Genomic DNA, 15011 nt, shown 5'->3' on the forward strand with positions numbered 1-15011 from the left:
TAACTGCCTTGTTTCACTTGATCCCCATTATGATTAGCAGTTTTGTACACATCAGCTTTCACCAATATCATGAAGCTGACTGAAGGATGGGCACTGTGCCAACCCCAGACAGTTTCAGTTTCCTTGAGGTCCAGGCTACAGATCTGGTCTTTGTCACATACTGAAAGGAGATTTCTAATTCCCCCAGCCTAGAGACCCACTTTTCCTTTTTAGCTCACAGCTGTTCAGTGAGATAAAGGAGTGGAGCATGGAGCAGTTATATTCTTGTTCTTTCTGTGCAACAAAAGAAAGCTGATAACCTTGATTGACAACGAGCAGGAGTTGAAGGAGACTCCTCTATCTCCCACCAGATTGCTCTGGGACAGCTGGGTAGCCAACCAGGCTGTGACTTGGAGCATTGGATGAGCTGCATGCCCCCTTTTATGGGCCTGGCTCAGGAAGGACTCCAAAATAATTCGGGTGGAGATTTATTGCTCCAAGACATGAACAGAATAGGGAAGGGGAAAATAATTAGTGTGGGGATACCCAGGAAGGCCTGTAAAAGGTTGAAAGTCTGAGAAAGGTGTGCTTGAATCAGACAACTGAGCACTTAAGGCTATAACCTATTCAATAAGACAATGACTCTATTAGGATACTTTTGGGTAAATGGCCCTTCTCACCATTGGTGCTGGCTCAATGTTTAGAGTTAAGATAATCATAAGCAAGGATAAAAGGGTGGGGTGACAGAGGCCAGAGTCACTTGTCTGCAGGAGGAGGAGAAAAGTGGAGATACTGGACTCCAGAATCAAAAAAGAGATCTTTGGCAAAACTCCTGGCAATTTGCCTGCTTCTTTAATTTCTCCCCCTAAAGACTAAGGACTTTTACTTATCCTGACTCTGGCTGATTCTGAGACCTCCAGGGAGCTAGTCTGGACTTTAAAAGACCTAGGCTCTTATTTTCTGATGTCTCTCTTTGTTTTAGAGCCACTCCAGCTTGTTGGTGTGGAAGCAGAATTGTCTTTTCCCTATATTGAGGAAACCTGTGTCACTAACTGAAACCCTAACTCCATCAGACCCCATCCCATTGACACAGGAAAAAAAGCAAGCACAGTTGTCTACATTGAGAGTTTATTTCCCCAATTTGAAAAGGAGAAGAGCCAGGTGATTCCAAACCTGTTATCAAGGGCCTCCAGAGTTTGTGACATCAAACCAAGAGACTGGTGGCAGCAAAGTGGGGGGAGGGAGAGCAGAGGGAGGGAGACATAGGAGACATAGCTCCCAATCTGTGTGCACTTGGTCCCATGTCTGTCTTGGCTAGGCCTCATGGGATGAGGGTGGGCCCTGCCTGGGGATGGTGGCCCTGGATCCCAAGGGAGAGAGAGGGGCCAGCTGAATAGGGCCCCCGGTCGGTACAAATCAAGGCAATACATAATTGACAGGCCAGGCACAAGATTCCAAGGCAGGGGCTGAGAGCTCCAAACAAGGACAACTAAGGCTCAACCATTGGCTTTGTCCTTCGGGAGTCTTTGTTCAAATAGGCCCAGAGACTCCCCAGATAGGAGAGCTGCCCTGACCACAGGGAAGTAACCGGGATGAGGAAGCCAGAGCCTCCTGGGGTGTTGAGGGTGGGACACAGAAAAAACAGGTTAGAGATTTGGCAGTTTGGCTCTCACCAGCTGGGAGCAATTCCTGGAGCCCTGGTCTGGGAGAGGGAGTCGGGCTGAGACCCTGGGCAAGCTAGGGAGAAGAGGCAGCAGCACAGACAGACAATGTAAGTCGCTGTAATTAGCGAAGGCGGAGGGAAAGTAGGATTAGGAAACCACATGCTCATGCAGACACGGGGGAGCCAGAGGTTAGTGATTGGAGGAGCAGTTCTCCCCACATAGCACACGTTCCACATGTTAAGGCATCATGGTTACACGATTACAGACAGCAATGAATGGACTGACAGGCCCTAGATGGCCACACAGAGGGGCAGTAGAATGGCCAGAGGTCTCTTCACTACCCTGATTCTGTGGTGCACTACCTCCCCTCCCCCTCCAAGGAGAAACAAGACATGATTGGTGGGGCTGCAGCAGCTGAGGGAAGAAAATTTAAATTCCTGTTGAAGCCCAGAACAGACCCTTTTCCCTTTGGCCCAAGGGAAGAACTGGGGACTCAATGGAAGTTTAGGCCTTGGCTGAAGCCCCTACCTCCAAGCAAAATACTGGGCTGAAGTAGTAACAGGAAAAACAATGATAACCACCTAGGAGGCTGAGAAGGGGCCCAAGAAAACAAAAATGGGATCCCCCATCCAGAGGAGAAAGATTAGGGGGTGAGAAAATAGTCAGGTGGGGGTGGGGACTCCCCTGTCAGCACTTTGGTATGGGATTAGGGACTGAGAAGGAAAGTAGGATGAGGGTAGGAGTAAGGATAGGGTTGTCCTGTGGCCACTGTCTGGGGATGTTTCCCTCCCTCTCTCCCTTCTAGGGCCAGAGGTTCAGTCCTTCCACTCCTTTTTGATGGTGAGGTTCCACTCCCAGGAGAGGTGATCCGTCTTGTCATCATCTGTAAATCGAGACTTGATGTTGTAGCTACCACGAGCCAGCATGCCCTTGGGAGCCTCCTCCACAGGGGTCAGGAACTCATATTCTTCTGCTCGAGGCCCATAACTGCCCACCATGTAGTCAGTTTTGTCAACTGTAGAAAGACATGAGGTCACATAAAGAAAGTCAGTGAGACAACTACTAAAAATTCTACTTCTGATTTTCCTCTTCTCTATGCCCACTCAGAAATCTCTGAATACACTACAAAACAGGGTTTGGCACACGTGGTATGTTTTTAGTTACAAAGGAGCTGATTTTTTGAAGCACAAGTATATGGAAAAAGGGTATGGGTTTATATTTCTACATTCTGGAAACTAGATCTCCTAGGAAATGTTCTCCCAAAAGGTCCTTTATCATATTTATCTGCAGGCTTTTATGGGGAAAAATAAATACTGGTACTAATCCTGATATCTCTGCCCTTTCTTGAAGGAGGACAGAATATTGAAACAATCCTTGGAAGGCCTATTGTCCCCTGCTTCAGGCTATCTATGGTGTTGAGTTCTTCGGGCCTAAGGCATATTCCATTCCCACACTCACTCTTGACGCCTTTTCTGTAAGTGTGCTGGATGTACTTCATGCCTGATACAATCTCCCTGTTGACCTGTAGGAAAACAAAGCCACTGACGTTACTCTGGGCCTTTAACAGAACTAGCAAGATTCCTCATCTGAAAGCCTTCCCCAGCCATCTTTCCTTACCTGGAAGGAAATTTTTATCCGGTACTCCACACCCTCCTTCAGCACGAATGACTGCTTCTTGAAGCTCTCTAGGTCACCTGTTCAGGGGGAACAACTGCCATGAATGTGAATTCACTTTCTCCATTCCTCTCCTCCTACATTCTGTTGCCAACACTCTTATCATTTCAGCACTATTCTACAAACCCCACTAATACTCAGCTCACTTCATTCACAACTCTAGATTCTAACTAGAGTTGGCTGTATTTTCAGCTAGTCACCATCAGAGGGCGCCAGGACTAAAGCCAAGGGAAAGTGAAAATTTGTGCTGTGAATAAGTGAACATAAGGAATGGGAGAGGGGTAAGGAGAGGGGAAGAGGGGAAATGGACACTCTTTACCACCTCACAGTCCTCAGGTCCCTCCACTTGTACTCACCAGTCAGATCTAGCTCCAAGGGACCAGGTGCAGTGCTGCATACTAGGGTCAGGCGGGTCACAATAACATTTGGAGTGTTGGGATCTGAAGGCATGAAAAGTGGATGGGTTAGAATGCCATCCCTGGGTAAGCTTTCCTAGAGAATCCCCCTCACACAGAGGACACTGGACAGTCTGCACTGTACCTGTCAGGATCTGCCCAACAACATTGCCCTAGACAAAGCACTCCCTGAACCCTTCCTGGAAGCCCGTAAAGTGGCTCCTACCAGCAGAAACAGTTACACTGCCCAACAGGGCCTCTTTATACTTCCGAAGGCTCTCATCATCTTTGTCTAGCTCCTGGATCTCCTGAATGCTCTTCTGTGCTGGGGGCTTATAGTTGACAGAGTGTTCATCCTCCTCATTCTCAGCTGCAATCTGGGCCAGCTGCTCTGCTGTAGGTTCTTGCTCTGCCATGCTTACTGCCTAATTGGGCTTTGAAAACCTGTAGAAGAAGAGAGAGGTTCAGTAACATAGCCTCAAAATAAGGCTGGGGAGAAAGAGAATGTAGGGAGAAAAGTAGATAAGGAAGCTGGGAAGGTAGAGAGAGGGAAGAAGGAAGATAAAGGGAAGAAGGAGAAAGTTCACCCCCCACCCCCCTTCTACACCCACTAATCCTGAAGCCAACACATGGCAATCTGCACAGCAAAGTTATAGAACCACCCACTGCAGCCCCCAGCTTGGCCTTGTGAGGACTGACAGGGAAGATTTGATTTCTGTTATTCTGAGATCCAAGTCCTTCCTTAAAGCAGGGTAATAAATAACACTATTGCAGAGAATGCTCTCTGCCCTGGACAACAATCACTGACAAGTACCATAAGCCAAGGTACATGAGAAAATCTGGGCTGTTTTGAAAACAACAGGCACTTAAAAATGGTTATTACAGCAACTCCTAAGAAGTCCCTGGAAACTACCCAACTCCTCACTCCCCTTGATTCTATACAACATTCCATCATAAATTGTTGTAACATAGGGCTATATAAAAGCCTGTTTCAGTGCCTACAGTGCATAGTACAGAAAGGAACTTTTCCTAACTGATACTCAGGTTCTGGCTCAAAAGACCTCAAGTTTAATGACATATCCACCACAGCAACCTCTTCTATTAAACATACAACCAAGGTCACCTCAGGCCTCATTTCCAGAAAAAGAGTTGCCAAACACAGGTTCCCAAGCCTGAACCTTAGTCTTTCAAAGATAAAGCAGGAGAGATTGATTTTCCTCTTAGCCAAGTCTCTCTTTATGCTCAAAAATCTGTCCAGAAGGCCTAGCCCTGCCCCACTTTGTCCTGATGCACCCTGGCTCACACATGTTAAATACAAGTCTTCAGTAGCTCCAGCCTGTCCAGGAAGACAAATGAAGAAGAAGACATCAAAGAACCCTTACTTCCATCTCCTCAAAGATATTCTCCAACACTACCCTCTGCACTGTATTACTCCATAAAGACTTCCCACAGATCTATTACTTCTGAAGGCACTGTTCAAAGGTGGCCAATCCCTCAAGATCAATAGTGATCAACGCTGCCAAGAAGTCAAGAAGGATAAGAATTGAGAAAAAGTCTATTAGATTTTTGAGATTAAGAGATCAGAGGCAACTCTGGAGGGAATAATTTGAGTTGAGTAAGGTCAAAGGCCAGACTGAAAAGAATTAAGAAAGGTGAGAAAACCTATTATAAACTTTCTCAATGTGTTTAGTTAGGACAACAGATAATAGATAGATCAAATGAATATCTGAAGAGGGAAGAGAAATAGACATGTTTATAGTTAGTAGGAAAGCAGTAAGCAGGGAAAGACTGAAGATAAGTGAAAAGAAATGGGAACAATAAAAGGGGACAATTCCCCCTTAAGACAGGATGCTCTTAATTGTGCTTTTAGAGGGATCAGCTGTGGTAAGGAGAAGGGTAATCTCTTCATCTGAGACAGTGGTAAAGGAGAAGATAGCAGTAGAAGGGATCTGAGCGATGTGATATGAAGAAAAGATTAAGGGGAGTTCTTGTTAAATGGACTCAAAATTATTTCAGGTAAAAATGGAGCTAAATTCTCAGCTAAAAGGTCTTGAGGAAGAGCAGTCATGAGAGGTTTGAAAAGATTAGAAAAGTCAGTACAGTGAGTAGACTAGTAAGTCATTTAGAGAAGGTCTGAGTGGAGATTAAAGAAATAGTGTGCAGTAAAATCAGCAACCTTTTACACTATCCAAAGCTAGTGCTGGTCCCAGAGAAGTCCAGTAATAAAGTATTGGTCTCTAGATTCTGGACAGCCAGTCATTTTCGGGTCTAATCCTTACATTAAAATCTTCCTTCTGCTGAACAAGTAGGGCCCCAGGTGTGGTTAGACCCCTAAAGTCATCCCAAGTTTATTTGGAAAGGTGATGAAAACTGGAAGAGATTTGAATCTACTTTTCCTTCAACGAATTACTTGTACTCAAGAGACTATCAACCTGTTTTATTTTTCTCTTATTGCAAACTCTCCTTGAAATCTGGCTTCTGACTTCTTAATAAACTGAAAATGTTCCCTTCACTTTAAAGTTGCCCATTATCTCTTAATTATAAAATCCAAGGACTTTTCTCTCAGTATTTCTTGCCCTCTCTGGCCTCTGACACTTCCAATCACCCTGTTCTTCTGAACAGTGTCTCCTCTCCAGGTTTTCTTGATATTACTCTGTCCTAGATCTCCTACCTAACTGATGCTTCTAAATCTCCTTTGCTAAATGTTCACTGAGGTACCATCACTGTCCCGGGCTCTCTTTTTTGTTCTTTCTATAATATCTTACTTGGTGACTTCATAAACTCTACGGGTTCAATTATCCATCATGCAGATGATTCTCATGTCCATATATTTAACTCTAGTCTCTCTTGATCTTGAGATTATCAACTGCTTCAACTCCTCAAACTATATTTCCTTTAAGCAATCTCAAATTCAAAATAGAATTTATTTTCTTCCCAAGCCCATTAGCATCAAACCATCCCCCTTTAAGTGTCAGGGAGCTGGCATCTTCTCAATCACTCAGAAGCAAAACAAAGGCATCATCTTTGCCTTCTCTCTCTCTCAGTCAACTCTGTGTTAAGTCTGTACCTTGAGGATATATATATCTCTTCTGACCCAGCCACCACAGTGGCTTTCATAGCTTCATACCCTGACTACTGCCATTAACTCCTATTTGTCTACTTGGTCTCCTCATCTTCTCTCCCCATTCCAGTTCCTCTGTCCCTAAAATGCTATTGTGCTTTTCTAAGAGAGCAGTTCTGACCATGTCTACCCCCATCCATCCTATTCAATAAATTCTACCAATTCCTATTACCTTCAGGATCATATATGAAGTCCTCTATTTGGCGTTCCATCCTGGACCTTTCCTTCCTTTTCAGTCTTTTTCTATCTTATACTCCCAATCCACCCCACCCGCAACACTCTACAATCCAGTGTCACTGGCCTTATGGCTGTTTCTCCCCAGTGACCCTGGTCTCTTGACTCCATGCCTTCTCACCTCCGCTTCCTGGGCTTTTGTTCAAGACTCAGCTCAAATCTCACCTTCTCAGAGTGAAGAGAAAGCAGAGTCAAGGAAACAATGTATATATACATATATATATATATATAATGATTACAAGGTTACAAAATTACAAAGAACATGCACAGTCTCAAAGATATGACCTCAATCCTTCTCCTGTATAGAGGTGGGAGGTCCATATATGTGGTACATTGTACATATTTTCATACTTTTTGGATGTATTTGTTATTGTCTCTCTCTTTTTTTTTAATCTTTAAAGTTATATCAGATTACTCTGTGGGAGGGGGAGAAATAGTGGGTAAAATTGGTGAAGACATCACTAAATAATTTTGAAAAATCTCACCATGAGCCAAGAAACCTTCCTGGGTCCCCTCCACTGATGTTGCCTTGCCTGTGAGATGACCTTCCAGTTATATTGTACTTATTTTATAGATACATTTTTTATATATTGTATTACTTGTTATTATACTTTTATAATTTGTATTACAAATTTTGAACTTCCTGTTTTGCCTTTCTTTGTACCCTCAATGCTTAGCACATTTAATGATACTTGGTAAATGCTTAATAAATAGCTGGTTTGATTCCCCACTTACCTGATAGCTCCTTCTGTTTCCTTTGCTGTCTCAACAGCTATATCTTACTTCCCAATTGTGCATTTATTAGCTCCCCTACTCTCCCCCCCTCAGATTTGTCTTCCTTTCCATCAGAAATTCTTAACCTTTTTTTGAGTCAATGTTGCCTTGGGCCATAGGGTGAAACCTAATAACTCCTCAGAATATTAATATACAGAATTACAAAAGAAACCAATTATAATGAAATATAGGGATCAAAGTGTTTTTTTTAATAAACCCAACAAACACAAATTCACGGATCCCTTAAGAACTTTGCTTTTTCTCCTCAGATCTCTCTATATTCAGCCCTATTCAAACTCCAGACCAACATTAGATATTGAGTGTCCTACAAGGATCTTAAACTCAATATGACTAAAACAGAACACATTGTCCTCTAAATCCATTCCTCTTTCTAATTTTCCTATTGAGAATGCTACCATCTTTCAGTCACCTAAGGTCACAATCTAAGAATCATCCTAAGTTCTTCCCTTACCTCCTATAACCCCCAAATCTAAGCAAGTACCAAGCCTTGATGATTCTATGACATCTCTCACATTAGGTTAGACTTCTGAAAGCTTTCTGTTTACCCTTCATAGGCTTTTCATATCCTAGCTCTAAAATATTCTTTCAGCCTTCTAAGACATTTTACCCTTTCTCAAACCCTGAGATCCAACTAAACTGTCTTTTCTCTCGTTTCCTTATATGTGATATTTCCATCTCCCATATGCAAGCATATTTTGTTTGCACTTCCTGTTTCCTATCTATGGAATGCAATCCCTTTTTACCTCCAATTCAAAAAACCTCTCTATTTCTCTGAGATACATCTTTTCCATATAAGCTTTTCTGTGTCCCTCAACTACCAGTATCTTTTCTGGGATCCACTAGACCATAACTTCCTAGTGAAAATACATAGTTTCATTTATTTTATTTGCATCCCACAATATCTGGTACATAATGAGTGATCACAAAATGCTTGCAAATTATCTGAATAGCCTCTTAATTGGTCTTCTTGCCTCCAGTCTTCTCCGTAGAATCAGGAGGCCAAAAACCTGCTGAATGGATATTCTTAAAGTAGAACCTACTTCTGTCACTCCTCTATTCAAGGTTCAAAGGCTCGCTAATTCCACTAGGATAAAGCTGAAAATTCCTTGGTATGGAGATTTAAAGCCCTTTACAATCTGGCTTCAATACTTCTTTCTAGACTTATCACTTATTCCTTTCAAACCAGTCAAGCTGCCCTACTTGTTATTCCCTCTACACACAACTTTCCAATTCTTGCCTCAGTGCATTGGCATAAACTGTGCCTCAAGATTAGTGCATCCTCTTTTAAAGACCCTGTCTCCTTTTCAAGTCCTTTTCATGAGGCCTTTCAAACTACCCTTACCTAATTCAGTATAGACTTTTATGTGCATATCTGATTTCCCTTGATTGAACTTTTAACTCCTCCTGAAAGGCAGAAGTTTCCCTTTTTTGGCCATTGTAATATCAATATCAAGCAGTATGTGAGGCCCATGGAAGTTGTTTAATAAATGTGTACTGATTTAAAATTTTTCCTTGTTCTTCCATCCCAATCCTTCAATAGCATCACCACAAAACCATTTAGAATTAATTCATATTGCATTTGGGTTTGCAGAAATCACTTAAGTTATATGAGATGTGAAATTTTATCTCAAGTCTTAGTGAAATCAGGAGTCCAAACATGGTGAGATCCTAGGTTATCATTATCCTCTTCACCCTGAATGTGAGATCAATCTGGGAAGAGAATAAGGTTCCTAGGTTCCCTTAGGGCTCAGGGCCCAGACTAAGTCACTTCAAGGACCCATCACTCTATTTCCCTCAATACCCATAAACTGAGCAATCACAAAAAATATGGCTTAGATACAGGAAAAGGATGAATTTTAAGAATTCCCAACATCTCTCTGAACATAAATTTGGAAGCAAAGGTCAAATAAATCAAGCAGCCCAGAAATTAGCTAATATTAAAAATCTAACCTTAGTATATTTCCTTAGAAACACTGGGTATAATCACAGAGAGCAATTATTTAGGGTCATAAAGTATTAAAATAGAAAAAGACCAAAGAAATAATCTAATCCAAAGGTCCTTAACTTGGGATCTCATGGGGGCAAGTCCATGAATTCGATGGGGGAAAAAAAAAAATCACATCTTTAATTTATTTCTTTACTTGGCAGCATCCTTCCATGAATATGGGCACAAACCACTCTTCTGGTATGGAGTGCACAGGTTTCATCAAATTGCCAAAAAGGTTCATGAAACAAACAAACTTAAAAGGTTAAGAAAGCCCTGATTTGGTCCAACTACCTCTTTTTAAAAATGAGGAAGACTGAGGGCCAAGATCCTTGTCAATCAATTAATAAACATTTATGGGCCCAATATGTAGTAGAAGTAAGTCACTGTGCTAAGTGCAGGGGATACAAAGAAAGGGGAAAAGGCAGTCCCCACCTCAAGGTGCTCACAGAGCAAGGGAAGTATCTCAGCCTAAGGAGACTCAATATCTAATTTTTTTCCCTCCCATTACAACATACTGTGCAACCAGTCTCACTAGGATGCTGTTAGTGTGTGGGTGGTTCTGAGAAAGGGGGAAATTTTTTTTTAAAGACTAAATTCGAGGCTCAGAAAAGGAAGACGGACTGAATTTTAAACACAGTCCAAAGGGCTATGTCTCCGTAGCCTCAAGGGTCACTTCCTCTTTGGCTTACCCCCGGGCTTCTGGAACTCCCTCCATTCCAAGGACTGTCAATCTCGACCCGCCGCCTTGCCCCACTTGCTTTCTGCCAGGAGCCGGGGCTTGCTCCTCCGTGCCTGGACCTCCCTGTCCCTGCCTCTGGTTCTGACTGCCCCCTCTCCTCTCCTCTCCTCTCTTCTTCTCTCCTCTCCACGTGGGTGCGGCTCACCTTGGACGCCATCTGTGCCTCTGGCCAGCTCCTGGCTCTCTCTGCCTGCCTGGGCTTCATCTCTGCCTCTTCCCTCTAAGGGGCTCTGCCGGAAGGGATGTGCTGAGGAAGGGGCGGGGATGGGTGGGCAGCTTCCCCCTCCCGTAGTCCCCCACCTTGCCCCGAGCAGCTGTCACCTCCCCCGTTCCCCGGGGCTGCGCTGCCCCTCCCGCGGCCTCCGCCCGGGCCGATACCCTAGTCCCAGCGTGGAGAGCGCGCCTACTCCTTTGCCGCCGCCGCCTCCTCGCAGCAGGGCTGGGCAGAGGGGGCCCTACATCCAGCCTCCGGGCCCCGGGCCGAGATGTCGCGCCCAGCCCGGGGGCGGCAGGAACAAAGACCGCAGCAGTGGCTGCAGGGGCCGCGGCGGCTCCACCCTGACGTCCCTCCCATCCAGCCGGCGGCGGCGGCCCCCCTTTCTTGTCCCGCCCTCCCGGGGAGGTTCGGAGAGCGGCGGCGGCTCGGGGACGGGGGGCGGAATCCCCGGAGCCCGGTCACTCACTCACCGATGCGTTGGACGCGTCCGCCGCCTCTCGCGCTCCCTCCCGCACTAACGACGAACCGAGTCGGCCGGCTCCACCCCGCCCGCGCGCCCCCTCCAGTCGCTTCCGGGGTCACGCGACTTCCGCTTGCCAGACTGCGCTGTAGCGGGCGGGTGCCCGGGCCTGCGCAAGCGTCAGGGCCGCTTCTCCCGTCCCCAAGGGGGTTAAGGCGCGAGCAGACGAAAGAGGCCTTCTTCAGCCTCCATCCATCCATCCATACAGCCGTGGGGAGGGTGGGGGAAGGGAGGGCGGCCATGACCATAGAGAAGGACCCTGGAGGAAAGACGGTAGTTAGCGCCCGGCCATCTTGCGGAAGCGGCAGCGGTAGCCGAGACTTCCAAGGCCTACGCGGCTGCTCCCAGTAATGGGGGTGGTAGTGCATGGCCGGTAGGGTTCCCAGGCGCCGGGCCTGAAATCCTCGCTATTCCCAGAGAACGGCCCATAGACTGCATCAGGCGGACAGGAGGGCCAGACTCCCCTGTCTCCATGGAAACCGGCCGCAGCCTGGGTCTGGGTGGGGGATGCCAGCAGTGGAGGACTAGCGAGGGCTGTACATTAGGCACCGGCGGCTCGAGGCCGGGGGTTTGCTCCTCTTTACTTTACCTGACCTTCCGTGAACTTGGGCGAGGGGCCCATTAGCCTCAGCAACCATAGTTAATAATCACTCTCGTAGAACGATTTAATGAGGACAACTAGCATTTAACTCCCTAAGTTTGCAAAGCACTCTGTTTATTATATTTGCTCTGCACATGCTGTGAGAGCTGCTATGAGCATCCACATTTTACACGTGAGAGTAATTTGACATTGGGCAGATCACAAAGTCTGAGTCAAGATTTGAATCCCAGTCATGTCTCCCTGACGCCCATGTCCACCTTCCTCCCGTTTCATCACCCAGTTTATTTGTCAATAATTGCTTTGTAGAGAGACATCTTTTGCTGGACAGAGGACTAAGTTTAGTTAAGAAGACCTTAATTCAAGTTCTTCCCCGATCTGAAGTTGACTAATTGCTTTGGGTGAAAGAAATTTTCTTGAGTTTTCCACAATGCTGAAACTACAAATCCAGACAAAAATTTCAGGAGACTAGATAGATAGCACTGGAAAAGACAGGAAATTGAAATATGCAACAAGGAGCTTCTAGTTACAGTAGGAGAGTTGAAATAATGTGTATAATTAGAATATAAATGCATAAGAGGAATACTAAATCATGTTTGCTCTCTGTATCTAAAGTTATGTCATGTTTGTGTCCCCCCCACTTAATATTATGTCATTTTTTTCCAATTACCTGTAAATAAAGTTTTCAACATTTTGTTTCTCCATGTCCTCCCCTGTTCCCAAGCAATCTGATATAGGTTAAAAATGAACAATCATGCTAAAAGTTTATATTGTGGAAGAAGAATCAAAACAAAAGGAAAAAACTAGGACAAAAATACAAAAAGTGAAAATAGCATGCTTCCATGATTCTTTTTCTAGATGTGAATAGCATTCTCCAGAATACATTTTTCAAAATTGTCTTGAATCATTGCATTGCTGAGAAAAACTAAATCTATCAGAGTTGATCATGGCATAGTGTTGCTGTTACTGTGGACAGTATGATTACTCCAGAATGATTAGATAAATTCACAACAGAGTTATGTCTTAAAGGTACCAGGTTTTTAGGAGCTCTATGGCTGTGGCTGTCCATCTCTTTTCTGAAACTTACTTAAAGGTTGTACCACAGGATACCAGGTGATTTCTACTTCAATGTGGAGATGTTCCACATTGTGCTTAAGCACCCAAATAACCCCACTTGGATTCTTCTATGAGGCTTAGTAATAAAAGGACAGGTGCATTTAGGACAGCACTATCTGACACAATAAGGTCTTAATGCTTATTGAATAGTCTTTACTTATCTATAGATTTATATTATCCATTTTAAGCTAAATTTAATTCTAATTCATATTAACAATTTTAAGACTAATAAACTCTAGTTTACTAGAATGTTTACACAAAATTCTAGGAACACTAGAGTTTATGTATACTCTTCTGATATCATTCAGATTTTTGTCCCTTAAAAGTATAAAGATTTTTACATTCTTCTGAAATATGAATGGGGATTTGTAGTTCTACTTTCTGTTCATCTTCTAGTTTCCCCAGTGATTATTTTATTTTAATTTTTAAAAAGTTTGTTTCCTTTTATTTTTATGCTAGTGTAACATTGAAAAACCAGGCAACTCACTCTCTTCTCCACTAAAGAAAGGGTCCTTCTTCTCTTGAATCAGACACTTTGTTGCTTCCTAGGTCAGTGAAAGAATAATTAGACTTACACCTCACTGGAGCTACATACAGAGATGGTCATACTTTTGATTTTTCCATCATCTACAACTATTGTATATCTATGTTAATAAATTGTGAAATTCTTTCATCTGACCAATCTGTTGTTATTTCACCTTTCTCCCTGCCTTACAACTTCAAGCCTTGTTCTTTTTCCTCATTTTGACATTCAAAATCTCCTTTAGTTTTCCCCATCCCATCATCCATCACTGTAGTGACTATCCTTTTTTCTCTTTCTTACCTAAATGATGAACCAATTTAACTCTAGCCTATCATTTTTTTTTTTAGTACATTCCCAATTAATTCTATTGAGAATCTTGTTTTCCCAAATTTCAGTCTTGGGTTATTTCCTCCATTCATTGTCTTTGCTCCTACTAAAAAGGCACTGCTGAATAAAGTCAGAGAAAAATCATGAAACTTTGCTACCTAGGTCCACTAAAAGTTTATGTTGCATGATCTCAACATGCCCTCAACTGTGGCAAGGAACTTCCTCTAATTGATTCACTATCCCACTTGCCTTAGGAACATTCCATTCCACCTGGTCCTGTCAAACAAATTGCCCTCTCCCACTAATCTTCATTTGCTCTCACTCTTCTGATTACTTCCCTCCTTCCTACAAATATGCCCATGCCTTCTGTCAGCTTCAAAAAAACCCTCACTTGAACCGTCCATCCTTGATAGATACTGCCTATGATCTTCCTCATTTTTGTGACTAAACTTGAAAAAAACAACCCTAAAATAAGGGACTGACTTCCTTTTCTTTCACTCTCCTTAACTTTTCTCAGGCTGGCTTCTGACTCACCATTTCACTAATATTGTTACCAATCATCATCTCTTAATTGCTAAATCAGATTGCCTTTACTCAGTTTTCATTTTTTATTTCTCTGTAGCCTTTGACATTGTTGTCTTCCTTGATGTTCTCTTATTTCTAGGTTTTCCTGACACTGCTTTCTCCTGATTCTTTACATGTTTTACTGCTTATTCCTTTGTCTCTTTTGCTGGATCTTAAAACTGGATCATGCCTGCTAACAATGGTTATCCCCCTTCTTCTTCCTCTATATCATTTTATTTATCAATCTCATCCACTTCTATTATGACTTCTAGATGTACTTGTCCAAGATTAATCTCTCTTCTGAATTCCAGTTTTATATCTTTAACTGCTTTTTCAACACCTGAAACTGAGTATCCAGTAAACATGTCCAAACTAAACAAGTCCAAAACTGAACTCATTATCTTTTATCCTAAAGCTTCTCCCTCTTCCAATCTTCTTTATCCCTTATTATTGTTAAGAATACAACCATTCTCAACCAATCATTCTCAACTTACTTTTTGTCTCCCTATGTCCAATCAAGTTCAGTCATTTCTACTTTTACTTCTGCTCCTCTGATCG

General features: G+C 43.4%; 1 protein-coding gene across 2 annotated transcripts; it reads right to left on the bottom strand.

Annotated features, from left to right (window-relative positions):
• Window positions 1–1090: 1090 nt before the first annotated feature.
• ARHGDIA (Rho GDP dissociation inhibitor alpha) lies at window positions 1091–11376 on the bottom strand. Of its 2 annotated transcripts, none has more exons than XM_031965647.1 (6): window positions 11276–11376; window positions 3939–4156; window positions 3674–3757; window positions 3261–3337; window positions 3102–3165; window positions 1091–2658 (listed from the first exon to the last, which is right to left on the bottom strand). In XM_031965647.1, exons 2-6 carry the CDS (start codon window positions 4126–4128, stop codon window positions 2459–2461), a joined length of 615 nt encoding a protein of 204 aa, XP_031821507.1. In that variant the 5' UTR covers window positions 4129–4156; window positions 11276–11376; the 3' UTR covers window positions 1091–2458. The 2 variants fall into 2 exon arrangements, with proteins under 2 accessions (XP_031821507.1, XP_003768652.1); XM_003768604.4 differs by lacking the exon at window positions 11276–11376 and adding an exon at window positions 10734–10813.
• Window positions 11377–15011: the final 3635 nt, after the last annotated feature.

This window comes from Sarcophilus harrisii, chromosome 4 (assembly GCF_902635505.1).
Source record: "Sarcophilus harrisii chromosome 4, mSarHar1.11, whole genome shotgun sequence".
In the NCBI taxonomy this organism is placed as follows: Eukaryota; Metazoa; Chordata; class Mammalia; order Dasyuromorphia; family Dasyuridae; genus Sarcophilus; species Sarcophilus harrisii.